At 54.5% G+C, this 22,505-nt stretch overlaps 7 protein-coding genes across 7 annotated transcripts; 2 read left to right on the top strand and 5 right to left on the bottom strand.

Moving 5' to 3' along the window:
- Positions 1 to 59: 59 nt before the first annotated feature.
- On the bottom strand, positions 60 to 2,120 carry F5Z01DRAFT_367944 (Mis12-Mtw1 protein family-domain-containing protein). The gene is made up of 3 exons (XM_046259328.1): positions 888 to 2,120; positions 669 to 834; positions 60 to 612 (listed from the first exon to the last, which is right to left on the bottom strand). Exons 1-3 carry the CDS (start codon positions 1,816 to 1,818, stop codon positions 171 to 173), a joined length of 1,539 nt encoding a protein of 512 aa, XP_046114410.1. The 5' UTR covers positions 1,819 to 2,120; the 3' UTR covers positions 60 to 170.
- Positions 2,121 to 2,944: 824 nt separating this feature from the next.
- On the bottom strand, positions 2,945 to 4,764 carry F5Z01DRAFT_629386 (bZIP transcription factor; the record flags this gene model as incomplete). The annotated part of the gene is made up of 3 exons (XM_046261662.1): positions 2,945 to 3,275; positions 3,326 to 4,514; positions 4,683 to 4,764. 3 exons carry the CDS (start codon positions 4,762 to 4,764, stop codon positions 2,945 to 2,947), a joined length of 1,602 nt encoding a protein of 533 aa, XP_046114409.1.
- A 2,710-nt stretch (positions 4,765 to 7,474) lies between these two features.
- On the bottom strand, positions 7,475 to 8,731 carry F5Z01DRAFT_713952 (uncharacterized protein; the record flags this gene model as incomplete). Its single annotated transcript, XM_046266503.1, has 5 exons — positions 8,694 to 8,731; positions 7,958 to 8,631; positions 7,863 to 7,905; positions 7,592 to 7,812; positions 7,475 to 7,542 (listed from the first exon to the last, which is right to left on the bottom strand). Coding segments are annotated over exons 2-5 (972 nt in total), but the record flags the coding sequence as incomplete, so codon positions are not given.
- Positions 8,732 to 9,908: 1,177 nt separating this feature from the next.
- Positions 9,909 to 12,437, bottom strand: F5Z01DRAFT_666165 (pheromone-processing carboxypeptidase KEX1). The gene is made up of 3 exons (XM_046264209.1): positions 12,063 to 12,437; positions 11,632 to 11,992; positions 9,909 to 11,584 (listed from the first exon to the last, which is right to left on the bottom strand). Exons 1-3 carry the CDS (start codon positions 12,218 to 12,220, stop codon positions 10,274 to 10,276), a joined length of 1,830 nt encoding a protein of 609 aa, XP_046114407.1. The 5' UTR covers positions 12,221 to 12,437; the 3' UTR covers positions 9,909 to 10,273.
- A 407-nt stretch (positions 12,438 to 12,844) lies between these two features.
- Positions 12,845 to 13,846, top strand: F5Z01DRAFT_367928 (SAM-dependent RNA methyltransferase). Its single transcript, XM_046259327.1, has 5 exons — positions 12,845 to 13,318; positions 13,367 to 13,384; positions 13,431 to 13,541; positions 13,591 to 13,709; positions 13,760 to 13,846. The coding sequence occupies exons 1-5, from the start codon at positions 13,003 to 13,005 to the stop codon at positions 13,814 to 13,816; spliced, it is 621 nt and encodes a 206-aa protein (XP_046114406.1). The 5' UTR covers positions 12,845 to 13,002; the 3' UTR covers positions 13,817 to 13,846.
- Positions 13,847 to 13,875: 29 nt separating this feature from the next.
- On the bottom strand, positions 13,876 to 15,363 carry F5Z01DRAFT_629370 (integral peroxisomal membrane peroxin-domain-containing protein; the record flags this gene model as incomplete). Its single annotated transcript, XM_046261658.1, has 2 exons — positions 13,876 to 15,130; positions 15,182 to 15,363. The coding sequence occupies 2 exons, from the start codon at positions 15,361 to 15,363 to the stop codon at positions 13,876 to 13,878; spliced, it is 1,437 nt and encodes a 478-aa protein (XP_046114405.1).
- Positions 15,364 to 17,551: 2,188 nt separating this feature from the next.
- Positions 17,552 to 21,864, top strand: F5Z01DRAFT_367799 (uncharacterized protein). Its single transcript, XM_046259325.1, has 3 exons — positions 17,552 to 17,602; positions 17,784 to 20,297; positions 20,347 to 21,864. Exons 2-3 carry the CDS (start codon positions 17,856 to 17,858, stop codon positions 21,439 to 21,441), a joined length of 3,537 nt encoding a protein of 1,178 aa, XP_046114404.1. The 5' UTR covers positions 17,552 to 17,602; positions 17,784 to 17,855; the 3' UTR covers positions 21,442 to 21,864.
- The last annotated feature ends 641 nt before the right edge of the window (positions 21,865 to 22,505 follow it).

Here is a 22,505-nt window from a genome sequence, read left to right as displayed (position 1 = left end):
TTGTCGTTGTTAACAAGCCGCTCGGTCCACGGTTGGCGATCTCGAGTCCAGCGTCCGTTTCAAAACAAGACAAAGGTTGGACCCCATGGTCCAACCACGAAGCAAAAAACTGCAGTCCCAGACGCCTCGTCTCATCGTTGAATTCATAGTCCCCAGAAGCCCGAGCCATATCACCCGCCAGTGTCTGGCAAGATACTCCCTAAGCTTCTCAAAACCTCCATTATCGGCATATCCTTGGTCCCAGCTTCCCTCCTCTCGCGCTCCTCGCGTTCCTTGAGCCGTGCTGCGCTCAACTTGAGAACCGTGCTTGCTTCGTCGCCCGCCACCAGCACCCTTTGCTCGAGTTTATGGACATTATCTGCGAGCTGGTCCACTTGGAATTCTAGTGACGCTCGTACTTGCCGCAACCTTTCCTCGGTCTTGGCTCGTATTGCAGCGAAGCTGAGAGCCGAGTCTGATAGGTGATTGCGTATCCTGACGTCGTCATCATCTAGGAGACTGAAGTCGGGAAGCTGTATCTCGCCCGTCTCGAGGTCCGCGTCGGAAAACATTCCAGGTTGCGGCGTCGGCGGTTTCCTTATCGCCTGCCATGACTTTTTTTCTTCTTTTAGCCTATGTTGGGTTAGCGATTGTCCCCGGGGGTTCGCTGAGCGGTTGGGAGAGCTCGCCTCTTCACGTTTTCCTCCAACTGCACTAGCTTCTCGTCAAGCTCAATATTTCGGGGATTAGGCTTCAGGACAACTCGCGCCTTGGGGCCTTCGTCTCGGCTGAACCAATTGGAGAACTCCGACTTGGCCCCAAAGTCCTTGAGCAACTGATCTTGAATTGCGCGCGCTGTTCCTCGTTAGCGACCTGCTGTCTCTAGCCACAATTGCGAACCGACTCACCTCCATGTATTACACTCGAATTAAGAGTGCCATGCGGCGGTTTCTCAGACAGCGCTCGCTCTCCGCACCATGTCAACAACTGTTTCATCCGCCGTGGCTCCGGCAGGCCCTCCGCCTCGATGTGCTTGTAAAAGTCCGCCGGTTTGACCTCACGATGTGGCAGAGCTGAGGACCCATTCTCGATCAGGGAACTTGCGCGTCGCCCTCGTGACCCCAAGCTACTTCGCCGGTTCGCGCCGCCTTTTTTGCGCATCTCCTTGTTCCTGTTAATGACAGGCGTGTCGCTCATGGGCAACGTAATCTTGGACGCTTGCGACTGCTCTATCATCGGTACCGGCGATTGAGGCACTTCTTTAGCTGCACGCGCCGGCCGTCCTCTGCCCTTCTTCCCGCCGCGGGTCGCGCCATTGGCTGCTGAGCTCTCATCGCGTAATGATTCGTCCGGCGTTTGACGCGTACTGCGTGCTGGCGCTGTTTTGGGTGCCTTGGATTTTGGCTCTTCCTCGATGGGCTCCGGTCCAGCCTTCCGCCGGGACGGTCTTCCCTTGGAGGTTCCTTTGGTCACTGAGAGCACTGCTGGTGGCTCTGGCTCGTCGAGATCCTCCGCAATCGGTTCTGGCACCGGTCCCTTGGCGGCGCGTGCCTTGGGTGGTCTCCCTCTCCCAGCCTTCTTTGTGCTCGTTGGGACCGCTGGTGGTGGTGCTGCGGCCGGCTGAGGCTCATCCGTCTTTGGGCGTTTCGATTTGCGGAAGAATTGGAAGTCGTCGTCTTTTTCGTAATCATCCGCGGCTGCTGTCATGTCAGTTACCGACCCTGTAACATGCGACGCAGGTTCAGACAGACCCGCCAGGCGTTTGCTTTGCCGGCGCACCGGCTGATTCCCCATGCTAATTAAATCAAGCGTTTCCAGATTTGCCACAAGCGTCGTCATGAGTGTATGTGTCGGGAACGCATTGATGGCGCCAGTTTCTCGCGTGTCTCCTCAGAAGCCCAGTGGTGTCGCTCGTCGCGTCCAGTGGTGGAGTTGGCGTCAGTCGCGTTGGGAACTGCTTCGTGTCGGCGCGAGAGCGGAGGAAAAGTGTCGGCGCGAAGCAAGAAGATGGTGGTCGACAACCAATGTGCGCGGGTCGATAAAGAATGTTGCATGTGGTGGGTGTGATGCTAGGTATCGCGTCGGCTGGTGATACTTCCCGTGGATGGCAATGGCTCTTGTTGTTTATCTCAGAGCGCCAGAGGCATCGCAGCATGCGCACTAGTCCGTATCTGGGAGTCCTTGTACCCCACCATCGGCGAACGGCTCCCCGGCACGTGACGCCGCATCATGTCAGGTCCTCAAATTATACAACAGATCAATACCTATTACATCATGAGTTGTACTTTTCATTTAGGTGATCACCCTCTTTCAACACTTGTAACTCCTTCTTTCACTTGGAGGTAATTAACTCGTATACTATGGGGATTAAATAGCTTAGAATCACCTCATAAAAACATATGGTGCACTAGATTCCTGTCACGAGCCTGTTGTGCTTTTACCAATGGCCGTGATCCCTCCCCTATGCAGCGCCTTTGCCTGTTGCTACATTGCCTTTACCCCATTTACCAAATCACCTTTATACATGTACCGAGTCCAGGTACTGATGCGCCCGGATGAACGCCATTTTCAAGCAAACCCATGCATGCCGAGACATGTCTCCTATACACCAAAACACCAGAGGGTCCAATGTCCCAAATATGTACACTGTGAAGCACCAAGCCATCATGTCGTATCTCGTCGTTGGGAGACTAACGCCTCTTTCGAGACGCCATACCCCGAAGGCCACACCACACGCCGGCTGGTCATGGTGCTAAGCAGGATAAGGGTATCCAACTCTGCGACTTGAAAAGGCCGCCATGTGAAACACGGCGGCCATCTCATAAGAGGTTCGCGCGGTCTGCCACGAGGGCAGCGCCTACCGAAGTGATACCCCTTACTGGCCTAAACGACCTGCTGCATAACCGGACGTTGTTGCGATTTCATTAAGTTGCGGCTCAGTTTGATTCTCCAGCGCTGTGGCTTGCTAAGAGAAGCGCCGTTGCACACCCTGTCCGGCCATCACCTGCTGGTTGGCCATGGGGCCAGCCATCTGGTATGGGTTCATCTGCTGATTGAAGGGATCAGGCTGAGGGACTTGGCCAACTTGGTTCATGAAAGCGCCATGCATGCCTTGTTGCTGGGTAACCGGGCAGTCTTTGTGGGCGAGAAGGAGAGTCTTGAGGTTGACGACTTCCTCACGGAGCTGAGTAATTTGACCCGACAAGGCCTCGTTCTCATTGCTGAACATCTCCACCTTGCTTTGCAGGTTGGCCAGCCACTGCTTCTTCCTTTGACGACATTTCAGGGCCGCAACACTGTGAAAATGTTAGCTCATGCAATCAAACAATATCTGAGAACAACTTACCGGTTGCGCTCCAAGAAGTTCTTGCGCTTCTCTTCGTCGGTCATCTTCGTCTTGCCACCATGGCCGTCATCCTTCATATCGTCTTCATCGTCAGAAGGCTCGACGCTCATGCCATTAACAGAGTTGCCGCTGTTGCCCTTGGCCTTCTTGTTGGCCGGCGCCTTTGGCAGCGGCTCTTCGGCTTTTCTCCTTCCGTTGGTGGCCTGGTTATTCTTCTTGCCCTTGCCGCGCGTGCTGGGCTTTGTCTGCTCGCTCTCATCCGAGCCCATGCTGTGCTCGCTCATGCCTCGCCCTGGGCCTCCGTTCATGGCGGGGCCTTGCACTGTAGCAGTATGCGCGTGCACCGAGGGTGCGGAGGTCGCGGCAAATTGGTTTGTGCCTTGGGATCCGTTGCCACCATGTGCAAGCATGAAGAGACCGTTGGCAGCGTCGTTGTCGTGGGGATCAAAGGTCTTGGGCTCCGCCTTGATGTGGGTGTCGCCGTTCGACATCTCTTGTGGCTGCGTCGTAGCCGGCTGGGACGTCTGCTGACCTTGTTGTGCCTGCTGTGCAGGTTGCTGTTGAGTTTGCTTGTTGTTATTGTTGTTGTTCTGCTCCCTCTTGGCCGCCGCACTCATGGCAGTACGGTGAAAGTCAATGGTGCTCGGGGTGACGCCTCCACTGATTGATGCGATGAAAGACTGCGAGCCAGGACTGTTGGTCGGGAACATAGACCCGCTACCGCCTGGTGTCAAGCCGGAGCGCAAGGACGACTCGTTGGGCGTAGGGAATCCCCCGCGCAAGTGATGAGCGTCGCCAAAGTAGTCTTGGGCTGGACCCGACAGCATAGCAGGACTCAGTGGTCCTGTGCGCAGCGACGACCCAGGCCCCCAGTTGAACGGGGTCGTGTTTCCGGGAGGTAGAAGGGAGCTTGGCGATGCCAACGTGTGGACAGAAGGTAGCTTGGTACCGCCAGGTGTCTCTGGCTGTCCACTACTGCCGCCGCCGCTGAATGATTGTTCGAACGGGTTCGGTTCCAGGCTGAGCGACCCGCCTCCCGGCTGTTGTGAGAAGTAGTCCGCGTTGTTGCTCGCTTGTTGATTCTGCTGTTGACCAGGTCGCGGAGGTGGCGCGAGCGGTTTGGCAGCTTCGGCATTGGCTGGTCCGTCGGTCCGGTTGGATGAGTCCGTCTTTGCGTCCGTGGAAGCGTCTGTACAAGCCGTACCGTTAGCCAGGATGTCCGCGTGTTGATGAGTAAGTGCTTTGTGTATCCCAAGGCTGAGACGCAGGCGACGACAGCGAGGCTGCACACTGTTGCATCATACCCTAGGGCACGACATAGATGACGAAAGAGTACAAGAAGGAATATAGGGCTTACCAGGTTGCTGAGGCGGTTTGTTTGCTTGGGGGGGAGTCTTGGATTCACCTCTGGTCGAGGTGTCGATCGCTGTAGTCCCCATGACGACAATGATGTATGCTACCAAGTATGACGATAGAGAGGAGGAAAGGGTGGGGAGGGCGGACAAGAGTCAAAGCTGAGGCAGCGAACGGGTTGGGGGAGGAGAGAAAGTCTAATGACGAAAGACTAGGGCAGGCGGCAAAACAAATGGTAGTGCTGGGATGGGTAGCGTAGAAAAGGAATCTCTTGCTCTCTTCCTGTGGCGTAGACTTTGTTGCTGGAGGGCTTGGAGGCAAAAAAAAACTCCGAGAGTCCTCTCAGTTGTATCGACGCAACGCGATCCTGCCACCCAACTGACTGAGACGCGATTGTCTGGGTTGGTCTATCGTGGACCTGCTAAAATTGCAGCGATCCCTCACCAAACGGCACCGACGGCGACAATGGTCTTTTCCGTCGACAACGAGCGTTGCGCAGCGCGCAAAGAAGTCAAGTGCAACGACAGATCGTATGGGATCGAGCCAAGTCAACAGTCGCAAACGGTAGGCTTGGGTGTCGCTGCTGGGGAATGCTGAACGCGGTGCAGGGCGGTGCGTGCTAAGGTTCGTGGGCGCATCGATTGAGGGAAGACGTCAGAGATGACGTTGTGAGCAGCGAGGGAAAGCCGCAGGAAAAAAATAAGAAGGCGGCGGTCGTCCTGGTCTTGTGTGGCCGGCCGCTCCTCTCCGTCTGGAAATGCTGCCTGGTCTGAGCTCCGAATCCTGGCTTTGGATTGGTCCACTGCGTCTTCGATCGACCGGGGGGTTATGGCCTTTGGGGGGACGAATCTGCTTACAAACTCACTACACACTGTGACGGCACTGTCCGCTGTAATTACAAGCAGTTCACTCGAAATGGAGGGTGGGTGGCTGCGATCGCGATCAGGACGAAGCAGTGTGTGCCTGTGCCTGTCGCATCAGAGGCTGGATTGAACGCCAGCACATTCCCTAGCCAACTCTCCTTAACATTGCCGATTCCTCTCACACAGAACAATCTCACTACAAGACCCCATCACGATTATCCCCTCATTGAACGCCGATTGTGCTGCACTGCACTGGTCTCCGTCTGCCCAGCGGTTCTTATGAACAGATCGCGCCTATAGGCACCTTCACCACCTGTGTTGACAAGAAGCGCGGCAGGATTCGTACTGTGCGACTGGACTTTCGAAAAGAGCCCACCCCTGAGGAGCAGTATCTGCGTTTGATTGGATTACATGTCTGCTATGGAGCACACATCCCTGCCCACCCTCACGCGGCAGCCGGGTTGAGTCGTCGTCATAGGTCAAAGTAACGGAGCAGAACATCCCACATGTGATGACGCCAGGTCGAGACCGTTTTCTACGTTGTCGGCGAGAGAGCTTCCAGTGCCTTTACAGCAGCCGGTGGATGGCAGAGAAACGTGGGACGTACAACGAGAGCCCCAACATACCCAAGTTCCATCGCTCGATCATTATTATTAATGCAGCGATTGTGGTGGTGGCGATACTCAATCACCTCTGCCAAGTCTGACTAGATTCGGCCGTACTCCCGTTTTGGACCGCTTCAGCCTTCGATCATCTTTGCCGTTTTGCCTGCAACTGGCCGTTTCGGCAGATCATCCATTCCTTGGTCAAGTTGTCGGCTCAGGGGCTTCTGAAAGGGGCATTTTCCGTTCAAAGGGCTGTTTGAAATTTAAGGAGAAAGAAAGGCTGTCGCAGGCACCGAATCTCTTCCTGAACCTCGTCTTCTGCTGGATGATTGTAGCAGCGCAAATACAAAAGCACCTCGATGACGTCAGAGCTTCGTCAAATAACTCTGCACCGCTCCCGGAGTGCTCGCTGCACGCGGTCCAAAGATTTGACGAGTTCGCGGCAGCGTGCGAGCATTTGCGTACTACGTACGTATAGTAGATTTGACGGCTGGCCGAAGCCGCAGATAGCTTGCTGATACAGTGATAATACGTACATCTGTTCCTTGATCGAGCGCGTCGCGTGGCTTGGACTTCCCCATCCGCCGGAGCAATCTCTACGCCCAGGTCGTTTTGATTCCGTGCTATCCCCGAGATCTGCGCGTCGAGCCTCTGTTGACACCGCAACATACTATCCCGATCCAGGCCTCGCGAGCGGCATCGCCTTTAGGCTCACGATGCAAAACGGGGCCCCGCGGCTTTAGGTGTAACTATGACGTATCCCTGTATCCGTCTCAGCCGCCCCCCATGTTGTGCGAGTACGGAGTAGTTCGCGACAACAGCTCCTGAGTGTCGACGTGGATGTTTCCGTTGATTCCCAGTACCGTACAGCTAACGTGCATAACAACTCTAAAATCTTGCTGCAGATTGCTGGAATTATTTGAGATTCCGCTCGCTGTACACACAAATTGGGCCTGTCGCCAAAGAGCTTCGGTTCATCAACGTACCTGAGCTGTCATGACAGTCTGCGAAGGCCAGTGCTCAGTAAAGAATGAAGGGTGATGCGTTTCATTGAGAGTCTATATGCGATGCCATCCGTTGAAGGCAATCGTCATGTTACGCCCGAACAGTGTGCTGGCTCATACTAGGGACCCTTAGACCAGAGAATGATCTTTCTCCCCACTCCTCTCCTCCCGAACGAGTTAACGGACAATGTTGCGTTCGGTCGTTCACCATCCATCTGCTTCGACTTCATCGACGGCATCAAAGGCTGAGCCCCCAGCATAGTCGTTGCCCTCGTCAGTAGCACCAGCGTCGTCGTAGCCAGGTGCATCACCGCCAGCCTCGCCGTCCGCTTGCGGGCAGCGAGCCTTCGTGTGGCCCTTCTCTTTGCAAACCGAGCAAGTGATTTTAGAATCTGCAGAACTAGTCAGTATTGCCATATCATCTTCGGTCATAAAACCTACAATCCTTGGGCTTCGGGCAACCGAAGAATTTGTGGCCCTCTTCACCACAGTTGAGGCATGTCTCGGGTTTTTCGCAGTCCTTGCTGTAGTGGCCCACTACGAACCTGTTAGAAGCATTCACATGATATCGGGGAGTTGACTTACTTTCACCACACTTGCGACACTCCACATTGTCCATATTGGGAGGCTCGGTGCACTCATTGGCGCGGTGACCAGAGCCACTGCCAGACGACGGTCAGCATAACAACAAAAGGGGTTTGAGGGTACCCACCCGCAATTGCGACAGGCGTTCTTGTCAACGCGAGGTTGCTTGCCTGTGTGGCGTCAGTATGGAAAGCTCAACAGATAAGAAGAAAGGTCACCTACAATAGAGTAGACGATGGCCCTCCTCGTTGCAGTTCGGGCATGTGATGATCTCGCGGGAGCGCTCAGCCTTGGGTTCAGGACAGTCTCGGGATCCATGACCCCACTCATTGCAGTTGAAGCATTGGCGCTTATGAGACGGCACACGCTCGCCAGCATCATCCAGACGTTGCAGGATTTCGTCCATGTTCTCGGGCCAGCCCTCGCGCTCGCGGGGCCGACGTGGTTTGTCAGAGAGTCGAACCGAGATCATGTACTTCTTGTCGGCATTTCCTTGCAGATCAACATTCGTAAAAGACGGCTCTACCTCGGTCTCCAGAGCGATGAGGAAGACGCTCAAGCCCGAGTTATTGAAGCCTTCTTGGAGGCTACGGTAGATCGTCTCTGGGAACTCCACGAGAATCGCCTTGACGTATTGTTGAAACGCGATCAAAAGGTCATCGATATCCTTTTCCTTGACAGCTTCTTCGATATCGTTCCAAGCCGCCTCCGTCGACTTGTCAGCGATATGACTGCGGTCCACGGGGGGGACCATGGTGCACTCTTTGCTCATGTGGCCTTCGTTGCCACAGCGGCGGCACGTCTGGGGTACCGGACACTCCTTTGCCATGTGGCCTTCCTCATTGCATCGGCGACAAACCATGGCAGGCTTCGTAGGGCAGTCTCGGCCTATGTGTCTGTTGCCTCGTTAGCCCATACTCGTGGTTCGACTGCTGAGAATGCAGGCAGAAAGTCTTACCCAGCCTCGCCGCAGTGATAGCAAGCTCTGTCGTCGTCGAAGATTTGCTCCCCTGCATCGTCGCGGACTTGACGGGTTGGTCTTCGATGTCATTGCCTGTGTTCCAGGTCTGAGCATCCTCCGACGTATTCCACGTGCCGGCCATGGTCGCAATTTCCGGCAATGACTGGACCGTGACTACTTGTAAAGAACGGTGGGACCTGTAAGTTTGTTAACAGAATCCAGTGCAGGTATGACCTGCTTTGCAGTTGAATTCAGTCCTAATCAAGAGGTGTGCTTCTTGTTCGCCGCTAGTGCAAGGAAGCGCTCGATCACCTCAAGGGAAACCGCGAGGAGTGAAGGCTCGTGACAAGCGGAAGTTGACAGAATTTACTTCCCATCACAGGGGATCAGTGTCGTATAGAAGATACTGCAGTGGATGGGGATGTAGATTGGAAGCTGGAAGCTCAGAAGTCTCCTCAATTGCGCCTCGCTGAAGCGAGGGCTATTGCCAATGCATTGCCGCCAATGTCGCCTCCCAAATGCAGAAGGTAGCTGACAAAAGTAGATCCAAGAAGATTTAGATAATGACTTACTGGGTCAGCAGAGCCTTCCTGGAAAGATTTTGTTTCGGCGGTTAGGAATTGAAGCGTGGCAGAGGCAGGTGTTTGCGAGGGGCAGGATGATGTTGAGGAAAAGAGGAAGTGAGGAAGTGAGGAAGGCCATTTTATTATTCAATTCTCAGGCTTCCAGGCAACAAGATTTCTCTGTTCTCTCTCCGTCTGAAGTGCGCACTTCAGTGCTTGGAGCGCGCTCAGTGGCATCCTCCAGTGACTGGAGTCGCAGAAGAGCGTGCACTTTCAGGCAGGAGCGCGCCTAGGAGGCACTTGCTGTAGCAACGACTGGAGGTCGGTCACACGGGTGTTAGGCTGTTTTCAGGCTTATTTATTTGCCTTGCAGGCTATCTGAGGCAGTGGCATCACTTGGCGTCTCTAAACGTCAAGTGCCGGAGTAGAAGGTACCTTACCTTTTAATGAACCTTACGTACCTTCGATCTGACCACTGTTTCAATATATATTTCCGCATCATCTAGACTTGGTGGAAGTACCCAGTGGTTATCTTGATATATAAGGTTTCTTGGTATGGGGACGAAATCATTGTCTTGTCGAGTCTCTGTCATCGTTTGTGCAAACGGGGCACACGGGTCACAAATGCCGGTGGGACAAGGGTAGATAGATGCGACTTCAAATCGAACCAGGATAAATCACTGCAATGCATCCTATATAAAGATTACAGACAGATTCAATCGTTCTTCTTGCTGGACGGGTGGCAGAAATCTGGCTGGTTTTCACGAGCTCGCGACACTATGGTGATGGAAAAGGGGCGGAAACATATAAACACATGACGTGGGGCAGCAGCCGCCTGGCAAGAAAACGTCCACTCAAGTCAGCCCGAGACAGCGAGAGAACGATAAATAATTGCCAACTTGAAGTGCGGCGGCACTTTGATCAATTCCTGTCATTTCCGACGCAGCGAACGCTCCATAGTCATGTACCTAATCGCATTCCAAAATCCCTCAAAGGTTGCGTGGTTCGTGCCTCTCAGGCTCTGCCCGAATCCTTCGCTACAGCTGATTTGCCACCTTCCTCGTCGTCGCTATCGTCGCCGATGCTGTATTTGCTGCCGTTGTGTCCAGAGGGCGCATCAGTGTGTAAGTCATCCAACTCACCATCATCGAATGCCGCAGCTTCCAGGTCGCCGTCACCTGGCTTCCTGCGAAACCCTTCCAGGGTACTTGGCTCTCCATCGACAGCGTGGTACGCAGCACGCTTGCGGCGTTCACTCCAGACGAAGTATCCCCAAGCGGAGGCCGCGATGATGACAATCACAAGAACGACTCCGCCAGACCTCCTATAAGCCTGCCACTTTGCTTTCTGCACCTCGTCGGAATCTTCATCAGCGTGGCTCCCATCGGAATCGCCAACGGCCGTATTGGGGCCCTTCTCGCCATCGATCAGGCTGTCGACCGGCTTTCCGCCGATACTGCTGACATCGATGCCCATGAATCGATCAAGCATGTCTCGGGAACGACGAGGGTAGTCGAAAGGGACCATGTGAGATGCATCCTTGAAGAGCACATAGGTCAGGTTACGGGCTTCTTGCCAGAAACCTGCATCATCCCCCTCAAAGGTCCAGTTGCGTCGAGGTGCCCAATTGCCAGCGCTTGTTTCGAAGCCCTTGCCGCCGTTCCATTCCATGTTGCTGATCATGTCCTCTGTGCCAATGTGGTTGCAAATGAGATCCTCGGCCCCCGAGAAGAGAAGGGTGGGTACCTCTGCGATGAGGTCCGGGAGCAGGTCTATGGCGGGCTTTGACTTTTGTGCCCTGAAGGATGAGCTCACAGCTCCATTGCATTCCTGCCATCCGGCATTGCGCTGCTCGTTGACATGGAGGGCTTGCAGAACCTCTTTCTTCCTCAGGTATGGTGTCATCTGCTTGAGGTCTGGCGGCCAGTTCATTCCGCAGCTCGGGTATGAGTCCCGCAATCGAACATCGTACATGTTGATACAGGCATTGTCGCCGTCTCCCTCCTTCAGATACTTGAGCAACTTCGAGAGAATGTCCTCACATTCGCCATAGTCGACGTGGCCAGGTTTGTCGCTCACAATTTTATGACAAGTCTGCAACATTTCCTCGAGCTTCTTGTCGTCGGCGGAGCCCTTCTCAAGGAGGCCTTTCTGACGGGCAAACTTTGTGTAGGAATCGTACTGATCATATGGCGAGATCCAACCGTTTCCGATAAGCAGTCCCGCCAAATTCCACGCGTCTTTTCCATTTCTGTTCCGGTCGAGGATTCCGCGTGCGATATAAGGGATGTGCTGGCCGGCATAGGACTCGCCTGCGATGTAGATCTGCCAATGTCAGTCAGGGTCAAGAGGGCTTTGCGGATGGCACCAACATCGTCCTGCGCAAAGTGTGGAAACATCTCGAAGAATTTCTCGAGGAATGTCACGAAATTGTCGGCCATCTCGTCAAGCTCGTGGATGTAGCTATCGGTGTCGACATAGCTGAAACCTGTCCCGACGGGATTGTCGACGAACAAAAGGTTCGCAAATTCGTTCCACGACCCTTCGTTGAGTCTCAACGTGCCGTCCTCATTTACTCGGTATGGCCCAACTTCCATGAGGGCGCCATCCTCAGAACTACACCCAGGACCACCGTTGATCCATATGACAGTGCGTTGCTTGTTCGCAATGTGTTGGTTCTGGAAATGCCAGAAGAAGAGGTTGCCGTTGTGCTCCTCGGTGACTTCGATGTGCCTATATGATGCAACGACACGTCAGCCACTATTGTTGCGCTCGGCAGCGGATAGCCCGGTTCAGCACGTACCCAGCGTGCATTTTGATCGGCTCAGCATCTTGAGGGACACCAGGAAGGTCAGTGACAAAGTAGTCAGCTGCCGACTTGCCAGCGACAAGTGTGGCTGGCCCTAGACCAAGCAGCAGCACCATCGGCCATTGTCGCATGGCGGACAGGAGGGAAGCCATGATGACGCGCCCGACGCAGCGCCTGGTTGGGTACAGACGGAGGATAGGTTCAACAAAAAGCGCAAGCGCCTAATCAATACAATGATGCGCTGAGCATCGAGATTTTGGGAGGAAAAGATGATGCAGGAAGTTCAAATTCAAAAGACGATCTAATCAGGGAGGGAGGCTGTCTCAGATGTTCGAGGGTCCCTTAACGTTAAGGTAAGGTAAACGGGCAACCGCTGTGGCGCGGATCCAGCTGCAGCCTGAGCCTGTGGCTTGGCGTGGGGCCCAGGATCCCCTCGATGCCACCAGATGTATCATATCCCCTGCCACGCCGTATCCTCTTGCATTCAACTAGACGTGCAGATCATCCTAATGCAAACCAGTACGCAATGGCGAGTTTTATCATGCGATATGACGCTTTGCGGATACCTGCGTAACGTACTGCTTTTGGGCGACTTCGCCGGCGATGGTGAAAGTTAGAGGTGGCGCAGTTTCTCAAACTGAGAGGCTTGAATACGTCTCGAAGCACAGGCACTCCATTGATGCATTGATCCCCCTTGGAGCATGAATCGAAAGGTCCAGACTTTTGCATCTAGCAGAATTAATTAATATGGCTCCATCGATGGCGATACTTGTAGAGCACTAAAGCGAAAGATAGGAGTGAGCTACGAATTCTAAGGTACCTTACTGACTGAACGGCCCAGCGCCAACTTCATCCCACTAGAATTGAAGGCTTCAAAAGTTCAAATTCATTTCCACCCTCCTCCTCCGCCAGTAAGTTCCAACGCACATTCACAATGTCCGCCAAGAAGACTTTTATCGTTGAGCACCTGGACCCAGAGCTGGGACCATGGTCGGAGCTTGAATACATCGCCATTGCCAAAGAATCTCAAGCCACCAACACTGCGTTTATTCTTTCCAGTCTGCCCGATGGCTTCCGAGTGCCCACCGCACTGCAGGACGTCGAGGCTTTCACAGCCGAGAAAAGGGGTGTAGAGGAGCTCTACGCTGGCAAGAAGGAGAAAGTGTGCTTGCTCGATCCTGCTGCGGCCAAAGACCTATGCCCAGAGGATGGGGACGCCTTTGAGGCATTCCTTTTTGGCGGTATACTGGGTTCGTGAAGCCATTCATTGTGAACGCACCCGCGCTAACATTCTTCAGGCGACGATCCTCCGCGGGGTTTGTTTTCTTCGAAAGTGAAGTGAATTCTTGCTAATGCAAGCAGACCGAACCTCTGAATTGAGGAAGAAAGGTTTCGAGGGACGCAGGCTGGGACCCAAACAGATGACAACTGATACCGCCGTGCGAGTCACTCGTATGGTTGTCCAGGATAAGAGTAAGGAGTGACATTATCGTTCGACTTTCCGCATGCTGACTTGTCGCAGTCGCCCTCGACAAGGTCCCTTATACAGACTTCCCAGAGCTGAAGTTCAGCCAACATGAGAGCACCGAGATGCCCTTCCGATATGTGGCAGACAAGGACGGAAACCCTATCATGCCCGAGGCGAGTCCATGAATGACTGCTAAGCTAGCTCACCGCTAATACATTCTCAGGGAATGAAGGAGCTGATACAAAAGGACGCTGACAAGGCTCTTGACGACCTATTCTAGCTTGCACCATAGCACATCACAGAACAGGGACTGTCAACTTCAGCAATTTGTCCATTGAATCAAGCAGTGAATGCTGAGGTTGCGCGCCTCTTGACTAATCGCACCCATCTCCTCCTGCGCCAGTCGCCACGACGAACAACAGCGTCTTCGCCCTCTTGCCAGCTAGTCTGCGGCAACACCTTCAGTTTGCTCATTTGGGGGGCTTCGACAACACCCACCTGTTCTTCTCGCTCATCGTACATGTCGTACACCCACCGTTCCCCCTCCGTTTCGACCTCCACGCCCGTGATGATGCGTTCTTCAACCCATTCGCGGCTCCATAGGTCCAAAGCCCATTTCTTCTCGCTCCATTCCCAACCCTCCGGCGCCAGAACATCTTCAAAGAACCTAGCGCCCCTTGGGCGATCGCCTGTGATACGAGCTTGTGACAGCGGGTCGTAGGGAGACGGCGTGAAGAGCCAGGGCTCCCATTCGCCTGCTTCTGACATCCTCTGCAGCTCAAATACCTCTACTTCGCGTGTTTCTGGCGCAGAGTCAAGGATCACGTCGTTGGCAATCCAGTTGTCGAGCCACGTCTTGGCCTGGACCTCACGAGGTTGTATGTGCTCCTCGTGGGTCGTCACCAGCAGGCGAGCGATGGTCGGATGCCCCATGCCAATGCCTGCCCAGCCAGCCATCAGCGCGATGAACCGCCAAGGCAGGAGATGTGCTGTGATAGTCATAAAGACGCCACCGACGGCAAGAAACAAGAAAACAGCCGATGAGCGAGCCTCGTTACTGAAGTTCGTGATTGGAACAACCAACGACACTACTTGATCGTGTGCGTTGCTGAAATCATCCATGCAATTTTGTAGGTCTCTCATGTTGCGGAAAAAATCTTTGCTGAGTTCCTTGACCGGGCGCACAGTAGCCGCCGGCGCCAACGGTGGCCCTCGCGGGGAGTATCCTACGCCTTGTTCGCTAGACAGTGTCCCTTTTGGAGGAGCCGGGTGCCTCGCCAGGAAAGCTGGGATGAGTACGCCAACCACGAGTATGGCGATCGGCAAGACGGAGAGCAGATACGGATCGAGGCAGATGAACGTATAGACGGCAAGCAACGACATGGTCTGCGAGGGCTGATGCCACGAGAGGATGCGCAGAGCTTTTGACTGGAACTTGAATACCACCCCTATTCGTGCGTTGAATCGACGGAAGTTGTTCGACATGGTTGTGATGTTGAAATTCGGTCGCTGCGCAAAGGCAGGCGCCTTGTCGTCCGCAATGATGGGCACATCGCTGCCCTCATCGTCGGTCGGGATGACTTGCTGCAATAGTCTTCACGATTGTCAGCGCGCTGTGATAATCCACACTGCAGATACGACGTACTTCTCCACCAAGCGATCCTGGACGCTGGCCTTCTCGCGAAAAGCAGCAAACCCGTTTCTCAACCCAGCTTTCGGTGTTGGTGTCGTCGACTCGTTATCGACCATTGGGCGAGCTTGCTCTTTTTCACGTTGTGCCTCGTCATGTTGTTCCCTGGCCAAATACTCTGCCGTGAACTCGTCCATTATGCTTTTGAAGACTGCGCGGTCTATCACGCGTGGAGTTGTCGGTCTTCCTCGAGAAACGTAGGTGCAAGTGGCGGGTTGAAATGCCTGCGAGGATCCAGTAGGGCCGAGGCATGTGAAGTCCCAGTCCGCTGACATCACCTTCGCATGCGATGTTGAAGCGCGAACGCGGTACAGGCTGTCTATGAATTGTCTAGGCAGTAGTCCACCGTGGCGTCAGGATCAAGGCTCAAATTGTCGTTGTTTCCATTATCACGCCGGATTAGATCATCTCCTCTTGATCCTTTCTACGCATAATGTATTTGATTGCTGGAAGATCGGATACTTCGATCTGGGCCAAACCTGACTTCTGACCAGAGTGCCAGCCCCACTCTTCACGTAGCAAGTGCCGTGTTGCTGTGGTACACGCATAATACCTACCCTGCAGTAGCAAGACGCTGCTGTTATTTACTCCCACGTTGCCGGTGCTTGCTACCGAGTACTTGATTTGCGAAATTAGAAGATATGTGTCCGCATAGGAATGGCTGTGGTGGTTTGATAATGTCACAGACGTAGATGATCGTCCGCTGCCTGGCGACAAATATATACCTGGTACCGATTAAATGTAACAAAGAACATGGAATCTTGTCCACGTAAAATCGCAGGAGCGCTAACTTTTGCGCGCATCTCATTATCCAACTGCCATATATATCATTTTCTGGAACCAGAGATCATGTATCGCAGGTCATGATCACGATGCGAGTGTGAAGAGACATATCTATTATACTTATAGTAAACATCACGGCATTCATGGCCTAACTTACAGATATCAGAGGAGCTGTCAATGCCATCGCTGAAGGGTGTGGACCATGAGTTTAGTGGGTACGCCACATAGGGGTCTCATTTCGCCGGCTCTTGGCCTCTCCACCAAGTCTTGCTGAGATGAACATGAATAGGCTTCACTACGTCCACATCAATTCGGATGTCACTTTGGACAGCTATACGTAGCGGAAGACATCTAATGTCTCGCACAGCCGGGTTCTCGGCCAGAAACGGTCACCGAATAGTACTAGTACTCAACGATATCTCGTTAATCTGCGGTCACGGTGGTACTCATTCACAGGCCCACACTGCCGCTATAGCAAGGTACCGCTGTACCATTGAATTGAGGTCTGCTAGAAAGTGTCTCATTGGCCATAATTGGCGTAGCCCTCTGGCACTACACCAATCACGATGGCTGGGAGCTGAGCTATGCCCCACCTCTACCCCTGGAAGCTTGCACCTGCGCTCGAAGATTGGCGTTGGATTGACAGTTGATTCGGTCGGATCCTGTCCCTCCTGGCGAAAAACAACGACGAGAGTGAGCCCCGTGGATTGACAAGGGATTATTATCCAGCCCATCAATTGCCCGTTCCCACCGACAATATCATCGGCTTGCCTTCCTTGTGCAACCTGCCGGCCCTGCTGCTGTTCCTCCTGTGCCCGGTCGGATCTCACCAGCACGATTTCTCCCGCAGGCCATCGAATCCAGCGCATCACTCCTCCTCTCCATCGCGACGACGACGTTCCAGACGGCACGACGCGATCGGAATGAGGTAGCTTTCTGATTGCTCTCAGCTCCCTGGCAGGACTGAGGCTCTCACGGTTCCACGTCACTGTGCAATCCGGTGACCACACGGGTAGGAGCCATCTCGAACATCGGGTTCGACGTGAGCCTCTGAGCAGGCCATAGGTCTCGCTTCCCCAGATCCCATGCCACCGGAGTACAGTACTTCGGCCGAGCCTCGAGCGGCAAATAACTCCCCCATTCGAAAGTAAGTCTGCTCTTCTATCTGTGTGTGGCGGACGCTGACCCTGGCATCAGACAAAGAATCACCCCGAACCCCCCACCGCCGCTTACGTTCGTTGATGCCTCGCTCTCGACCAAGGCTCCGATGTTAAGCGCATCCTCGTCCAACAATCACTCGCTATTCTCATTCGGGCGGAATGGGGCATCGAAGCAGTCTGACGAGCAGGCGACGGGGTCCTACGACTTCCTGCCCTCTGTGAGCTTCGACGACCTCCAAACCAGCATCGAATCGGCATCCACAGAGTTCACTCTGACCCAATTTCCGTCACCAACGGGCGAGGGCAGCATCCTGGAGTCGCATACCATGCCGGAACGAAAGATTCCGGAGCGACCTCCTGTGACACATCAGGCTGCCTCTGCTGCTACACCCCACGATGTCGCCCCAGCTACGACGGCCTCGCGCCCGACACGGTCTGGCTCGATCCTGCGGAGGCCCAGTACATCCAGCCGACAGCCCAGCATCTCTTCCGTGCGTGCGCCGGGGAACACCGCGACCGATACGAATACACCACCAGTGGCTATGCGTAGTCGTCGGCAGAGTCACTATCCACCTGTCTCAAACCCTGCAATGACGAGCAGACCGCCCCGGAAGTCAATCGGCCCAGGGGTTACGGCAGAGACTACGGAGACATTTGCGAGCGGCCAAAGACGCCGCCCCAGCCTGATGGCTGAGCGAATGGCAGGGGACGCCACGACAAGCACACTTGATATGCCATTTGGTGCGCCAACTGATGCACCTCGTCAACTAAGCAGTAATAGGACACAGAAAGCGAAGTCTGTTCAGCCACCACCTCGGACGAGTCAGGCAAATTTATCGACTGGCGACACGTTGGCACCCGAGCCTCATCGCCTATCGACTGTGGCGGCCCAGCCGCCACGTACCGGAGGACGAGGGTCGACGCCATCTTCAGCGAACAACAAGAGGATGTCCACGATGCCCAACAATCACCACGGATCACATGCATCAGGTCTCGGGGCCAGAACGATTAGTCCTACAGACACTCGGAGAGCGAAGCGCATGTCGACCATGCCGACGTCACAAAGCCTGAGCCACATTGTCCATGTCCCACCACCGCCCCCAGTGTCCATGGACTATCGCGCTGATTCGCGGTCGCCTTCTATGATTCCAAGAAGGGCTTCTGGGACACCATCTTCTGCCAGGACCACACCCGACATCAGCAACCGCAAATCGTACAGCTCAGGGCTATCCATTGCTTCTAGTACAAGCTATCCGGCCGTCAGGACGTCCACTGGCCCAATTCAAACGCGACTCCCCGCGTCGGCTTCAGCATCTCGTTTGCCAGCACCGAAACACACAACAGTGCATAATCCGTTACCTGCAGAAAGCGAGGAAGAGGTACCGCCTGTACCAGCGATACCAAAAGCATACGAGTCGCCGAAGGGCTCACCGGCGGAAGCCCTGTTCATCGATAGGAAAAAGTCTGGCCTCGGTGGCATTGATGCGCTTAGTATCCACAGCAATTCCACGGGTAGTATCACCATGCCTGTTCAACCTGAACCGGTAAAAGGTGTACGGAAATCTTGTGCCCGGCAGAATTTCTCTAAACCAGAGTCAACTGTTGAGGCTGAGAAGCCTGATACACCATCGAGCAGGAAACATCTTCAGCCTCTCAGCCTCCCCCCTATCAACCTGGGTCCTCTCAACATCCCCCACCTTACCAAGACTTCGAGTCAAGAGCATGGCCCCATCGATAGGAACCTAAGCCCACCGCCATCTCGACAGATCCCAAAGACGCCCACCACGCCGATGACAGCCTCCAGGAGCGCATTTTTCTCCAAGCATCGTTTCGATAATACGGTGGAACTCCCGTCTTTGCGCAGCAGCAGCTCTGTTCACATGAACCCTCGAGCAACTCCCACACCACCAGACGAGGATTCATCCGTGTCTTCTGTTGGACTCAAGGAGCCATTTGAGGAACACAAGTCAAGCATCTCGCCCTTCCTCTCATCGTCTGCACCAAAAAGCGGGTTTGAATCCCATTTCCTGAAAAGAACCCAGACAGATGCCGGCAACCGCACTATGCCAGGAGCTCCGTTAGAGGGACGTACTCATCAAAAGCCAGCGGGTCCACGAGCACCCCGGGACGAAAAAACAGTGGCAAAGTCGCCCACCCCGGGTCCAGCACCAGAGGAGCCCACCACACCCTCCTCGATGAGTTCTCTCAGGAGGAAGCTGAGTCTGACATGGAAACGCGACAAGACCAAGGGCAGCAATGCCAGCACCAACGAAGCCGGAGACAAGTCGACACAGCCTGCGCATCCGCAACTTCCAACAAGACAAGATAGCATGCCCCCGCCGCGCATACCGGTTTCTGCGACTGTGAACTCCCTGTCGAACATCAAACAGTCCGACGTTGCCACATCTAAACCCAATGGGGGCTATCTTGAGTCTAGGCGACGAAAGAGCTCCGCAGCCAGCTTGAGCACATACTCTTCTCATGACCGAACCAAGAGCGACCCGTGGAGCAGCAAAAAGGACACACCAGATGCCTCGACGATGCCTACAGCTCGCCACACCTCCGTCATGAACAAGCTCCTGAAGCCCAAGCCTTCCGCAAGCACAATACAAAATTCCGATGCATGGTCCACCGAACTGGACAAGGATGACCTGGGTGCCGAGGATGAGATGCGGAAGATGGGGTCTCGCCGCAAGGAAACGGAAATTGCTGCGCGCACCATTGACGCTCTTCGAAAGAGAGCCACGCGCAAGGAAAGAGTTGGCCCACACGAGGCAATTCGCGTGGCGATGCTCAACATTTACGAGCGCGGCGAGATTGTGGACTACCCTGACATATACTTTTGTGGTACACAGGGCGCGGCCAAGGTGGTTGGGGACATGAAGTCAGACGCGCCGAACTTTGGCTACGACGATGATCGCGGTGATTACACCATTGTTCCTGGCGATCATCTCTCATTCCGTTATGAGATTGTCGATATCCTGGGCAAAGGAAGTTTTGGACAGGTCGTGCGATGCATAGATCACAAGCTTGGCGTCCTAGTGGCTGTGAAGATCATCAGAAATAAGAAGCGCTTCCACCAGCAGGCACTAGTCGAGGTCGACATCTTGCAGAAGCTGCGGGAATGGGTGAGTCTTGAGCGCCCGTCGGGAACTCACACGTACTGATATTTAGCAGGACCCTCATAACGAGCACAGCATGGTCAACTTTACGCAGAGCTTCTACTTCCGCGGCCATCTCTGCATCTCGACTGAGTTGCTGGACATGAACCTGTACGAGTTTATCAAGACGCACTCCTTCCGAGGCTTTTCTCTGCGCATCGTTCGGCGTTTCACCAAGCAGATCCTCAGCTCGCTCATCCTGCTCAAGCAGAAACGCGTCATCCACTGCGACTTGAAGCCTGAAAACATCCTTTTGCGCCACCCTCTCCATTCGGAGATCAAAGTGATCGATTTCGGATCCAGCTGCTTCGAGAATGAGAAGGTCTACACATATATCCAATCTCGCTTCTACCGATCGCCCGAAGTCATTCTGGGCATGACATATGGGCTGCCAATCGACATGTGGAGCGTGGGCTGCATCTTGGCTGAATTGTACACGGGTGTGCCCATCTTCCCCGGCGAGAACGAGCAGGAGCAGCTTGCCTGCATCATGGAAGTATTTGGACCACCAGAGAAACACTTGATCGAGAAAAGCACCCGGAAGAAGCTCTTCTTTGATTCAATGGGCAAGCCTCGACTGACGGTCTCGTCCAAGGGTCGCCGTCGCCGCCCGTCCTCCAAGACATTGCAGCAGGTCTTGAAGTGCGACGATGAGCCATTCCTTGATTTCCTGGCGCGATGCCTGCGATGGGACCCAGACCGCCGCTTGAAGCCTGAGGAAGCTATCCGGCATGAGTTCATAACAGGCAAGAAGACGATAGCACCACCGCAGAGACAACCTACGCGCGAGTCTTCGCCCGTCAAGCGGCACAACACGGTATCTGCGCCACGCCCGCTGCCAGAGCCACCAGCGATAGGCATGAAGCCAGCAGCTGGCCCCAGGACTGGGCCAAGTCCTCACAAACCGGTTGCTGGGGGCGCGAGGCGGATTTCCGGGGCTACGGCCCCCACGACAGCCAGCAGTGCCAAGCGGACGAGCACGGGCAACAGCCTCGGCGCAGGCGTTGGCAGTTCAGCCAGTGGCCTCCCGAGGGCAGCAGGTCGCAGTGCTAGCGGCAAACAAGACCTTGCCGCGGCCGGGGCGACGGCTGCGATGAGTCGACGTGTGTGAATGATACGATACACCATAGAGGGACGACATGATATGCATTAGAAGTGTGAAGGGGCGGTGGTGGTGGTGTCAGGAGAGAAGATGGAATGGGCCACACATGGGAGTAGTGGATCCCCCTTTTTGTGTGTTGAATTACGGCATCAAGATATACCAAGCATTGAGCGAGCACAGTAAGCTTTGATCTTCAACTGGGGCAGCTCTTTCGGAGCAAGCCCCGTTACTTATATGTACCTGCAGTTGCTGGAAGTAGACGGACGGACTAGAGGGAGTCAGCCGTCATAGAAAGACATTGCCTTGAGAGGTACGTGAACCATCTCGCGTGAAGGCGGACGTGGAGTATGAAGCGCCTGCGAAGGCAGTCTGTCCCCTGGTACCTGGGCGAAAGAAAGGCTGTACGTCCAAGATGGATCATTGCTATTTTTACACATTTGATTCCTGACTGTCAATGACGCCTCTCCACTCGCTGCACTATTCCACAGCGACCACCGTTTCATGGTCCCCGGCAATGGTGTGCCCAGTGCATGCCTGATGTGAGATCACAGACGGCAGCCTAAACTCGACCCTGTCTGAGGCGCCGGCAAATGCGGCGCACAGTCCAAAGAGGGACGTATCTTGCAGACACAAGCGCGGTGTGCTCCGTCCTTTCTGCGTTTGTAGTTATTTGCGTGGTTCGCATGTGCGTACATACGTACGTACCCAGACTGTCCGTCCTGTATCAAGGCGTCGCGGCTAACGCAGGCAGAAATGCACAAAAGCTCGGGATGAGTCACCTCCTCGACATTGATGACGGCAGTAAGTTCAAGACGAAGCAAGCCCGCCATACGGGACTTTCTGGGAATTCGGCAGCGTGTCCTCAAGGACCAAGGTTCGCGCGTCTCTAGCGGTATGTAATCCCATCGTCTCTCCGTCTCACCAAGTTCCTGTCCGTCCCAATCGGGCAAGCAAGGCTGCGAGGCGCCGGCCGGCGACCCCGAAGGTTTGCTAAACACCTCCGTCCGGTCGGGTTTTGGGGGCGCAGCTCGAGCTCCAGTCCATGCCGTACTTAGTCTGGTCGTCGCCCGGGG

The sequence above is a fragment of the Emericellopsis atlantica genome, assembly GCF_019669845.1.
Source record: "Emericellopsis atlantica unplaced genomic scaffold F5Z01scaffold_36, whole genome shotgun sequence".
Taxonomy (NCBI): Eukaryota; Fungi; Ascomycota; class Sordariomycetes; order Hypocreales; family Bionectriaceae; genus Emericellopsis; species Emericellopsis atlantica.
Note: the sequence above shows the minus strand (reverse complement) of the source record. Positions and strands in the feature narration are given on the sequence as shown.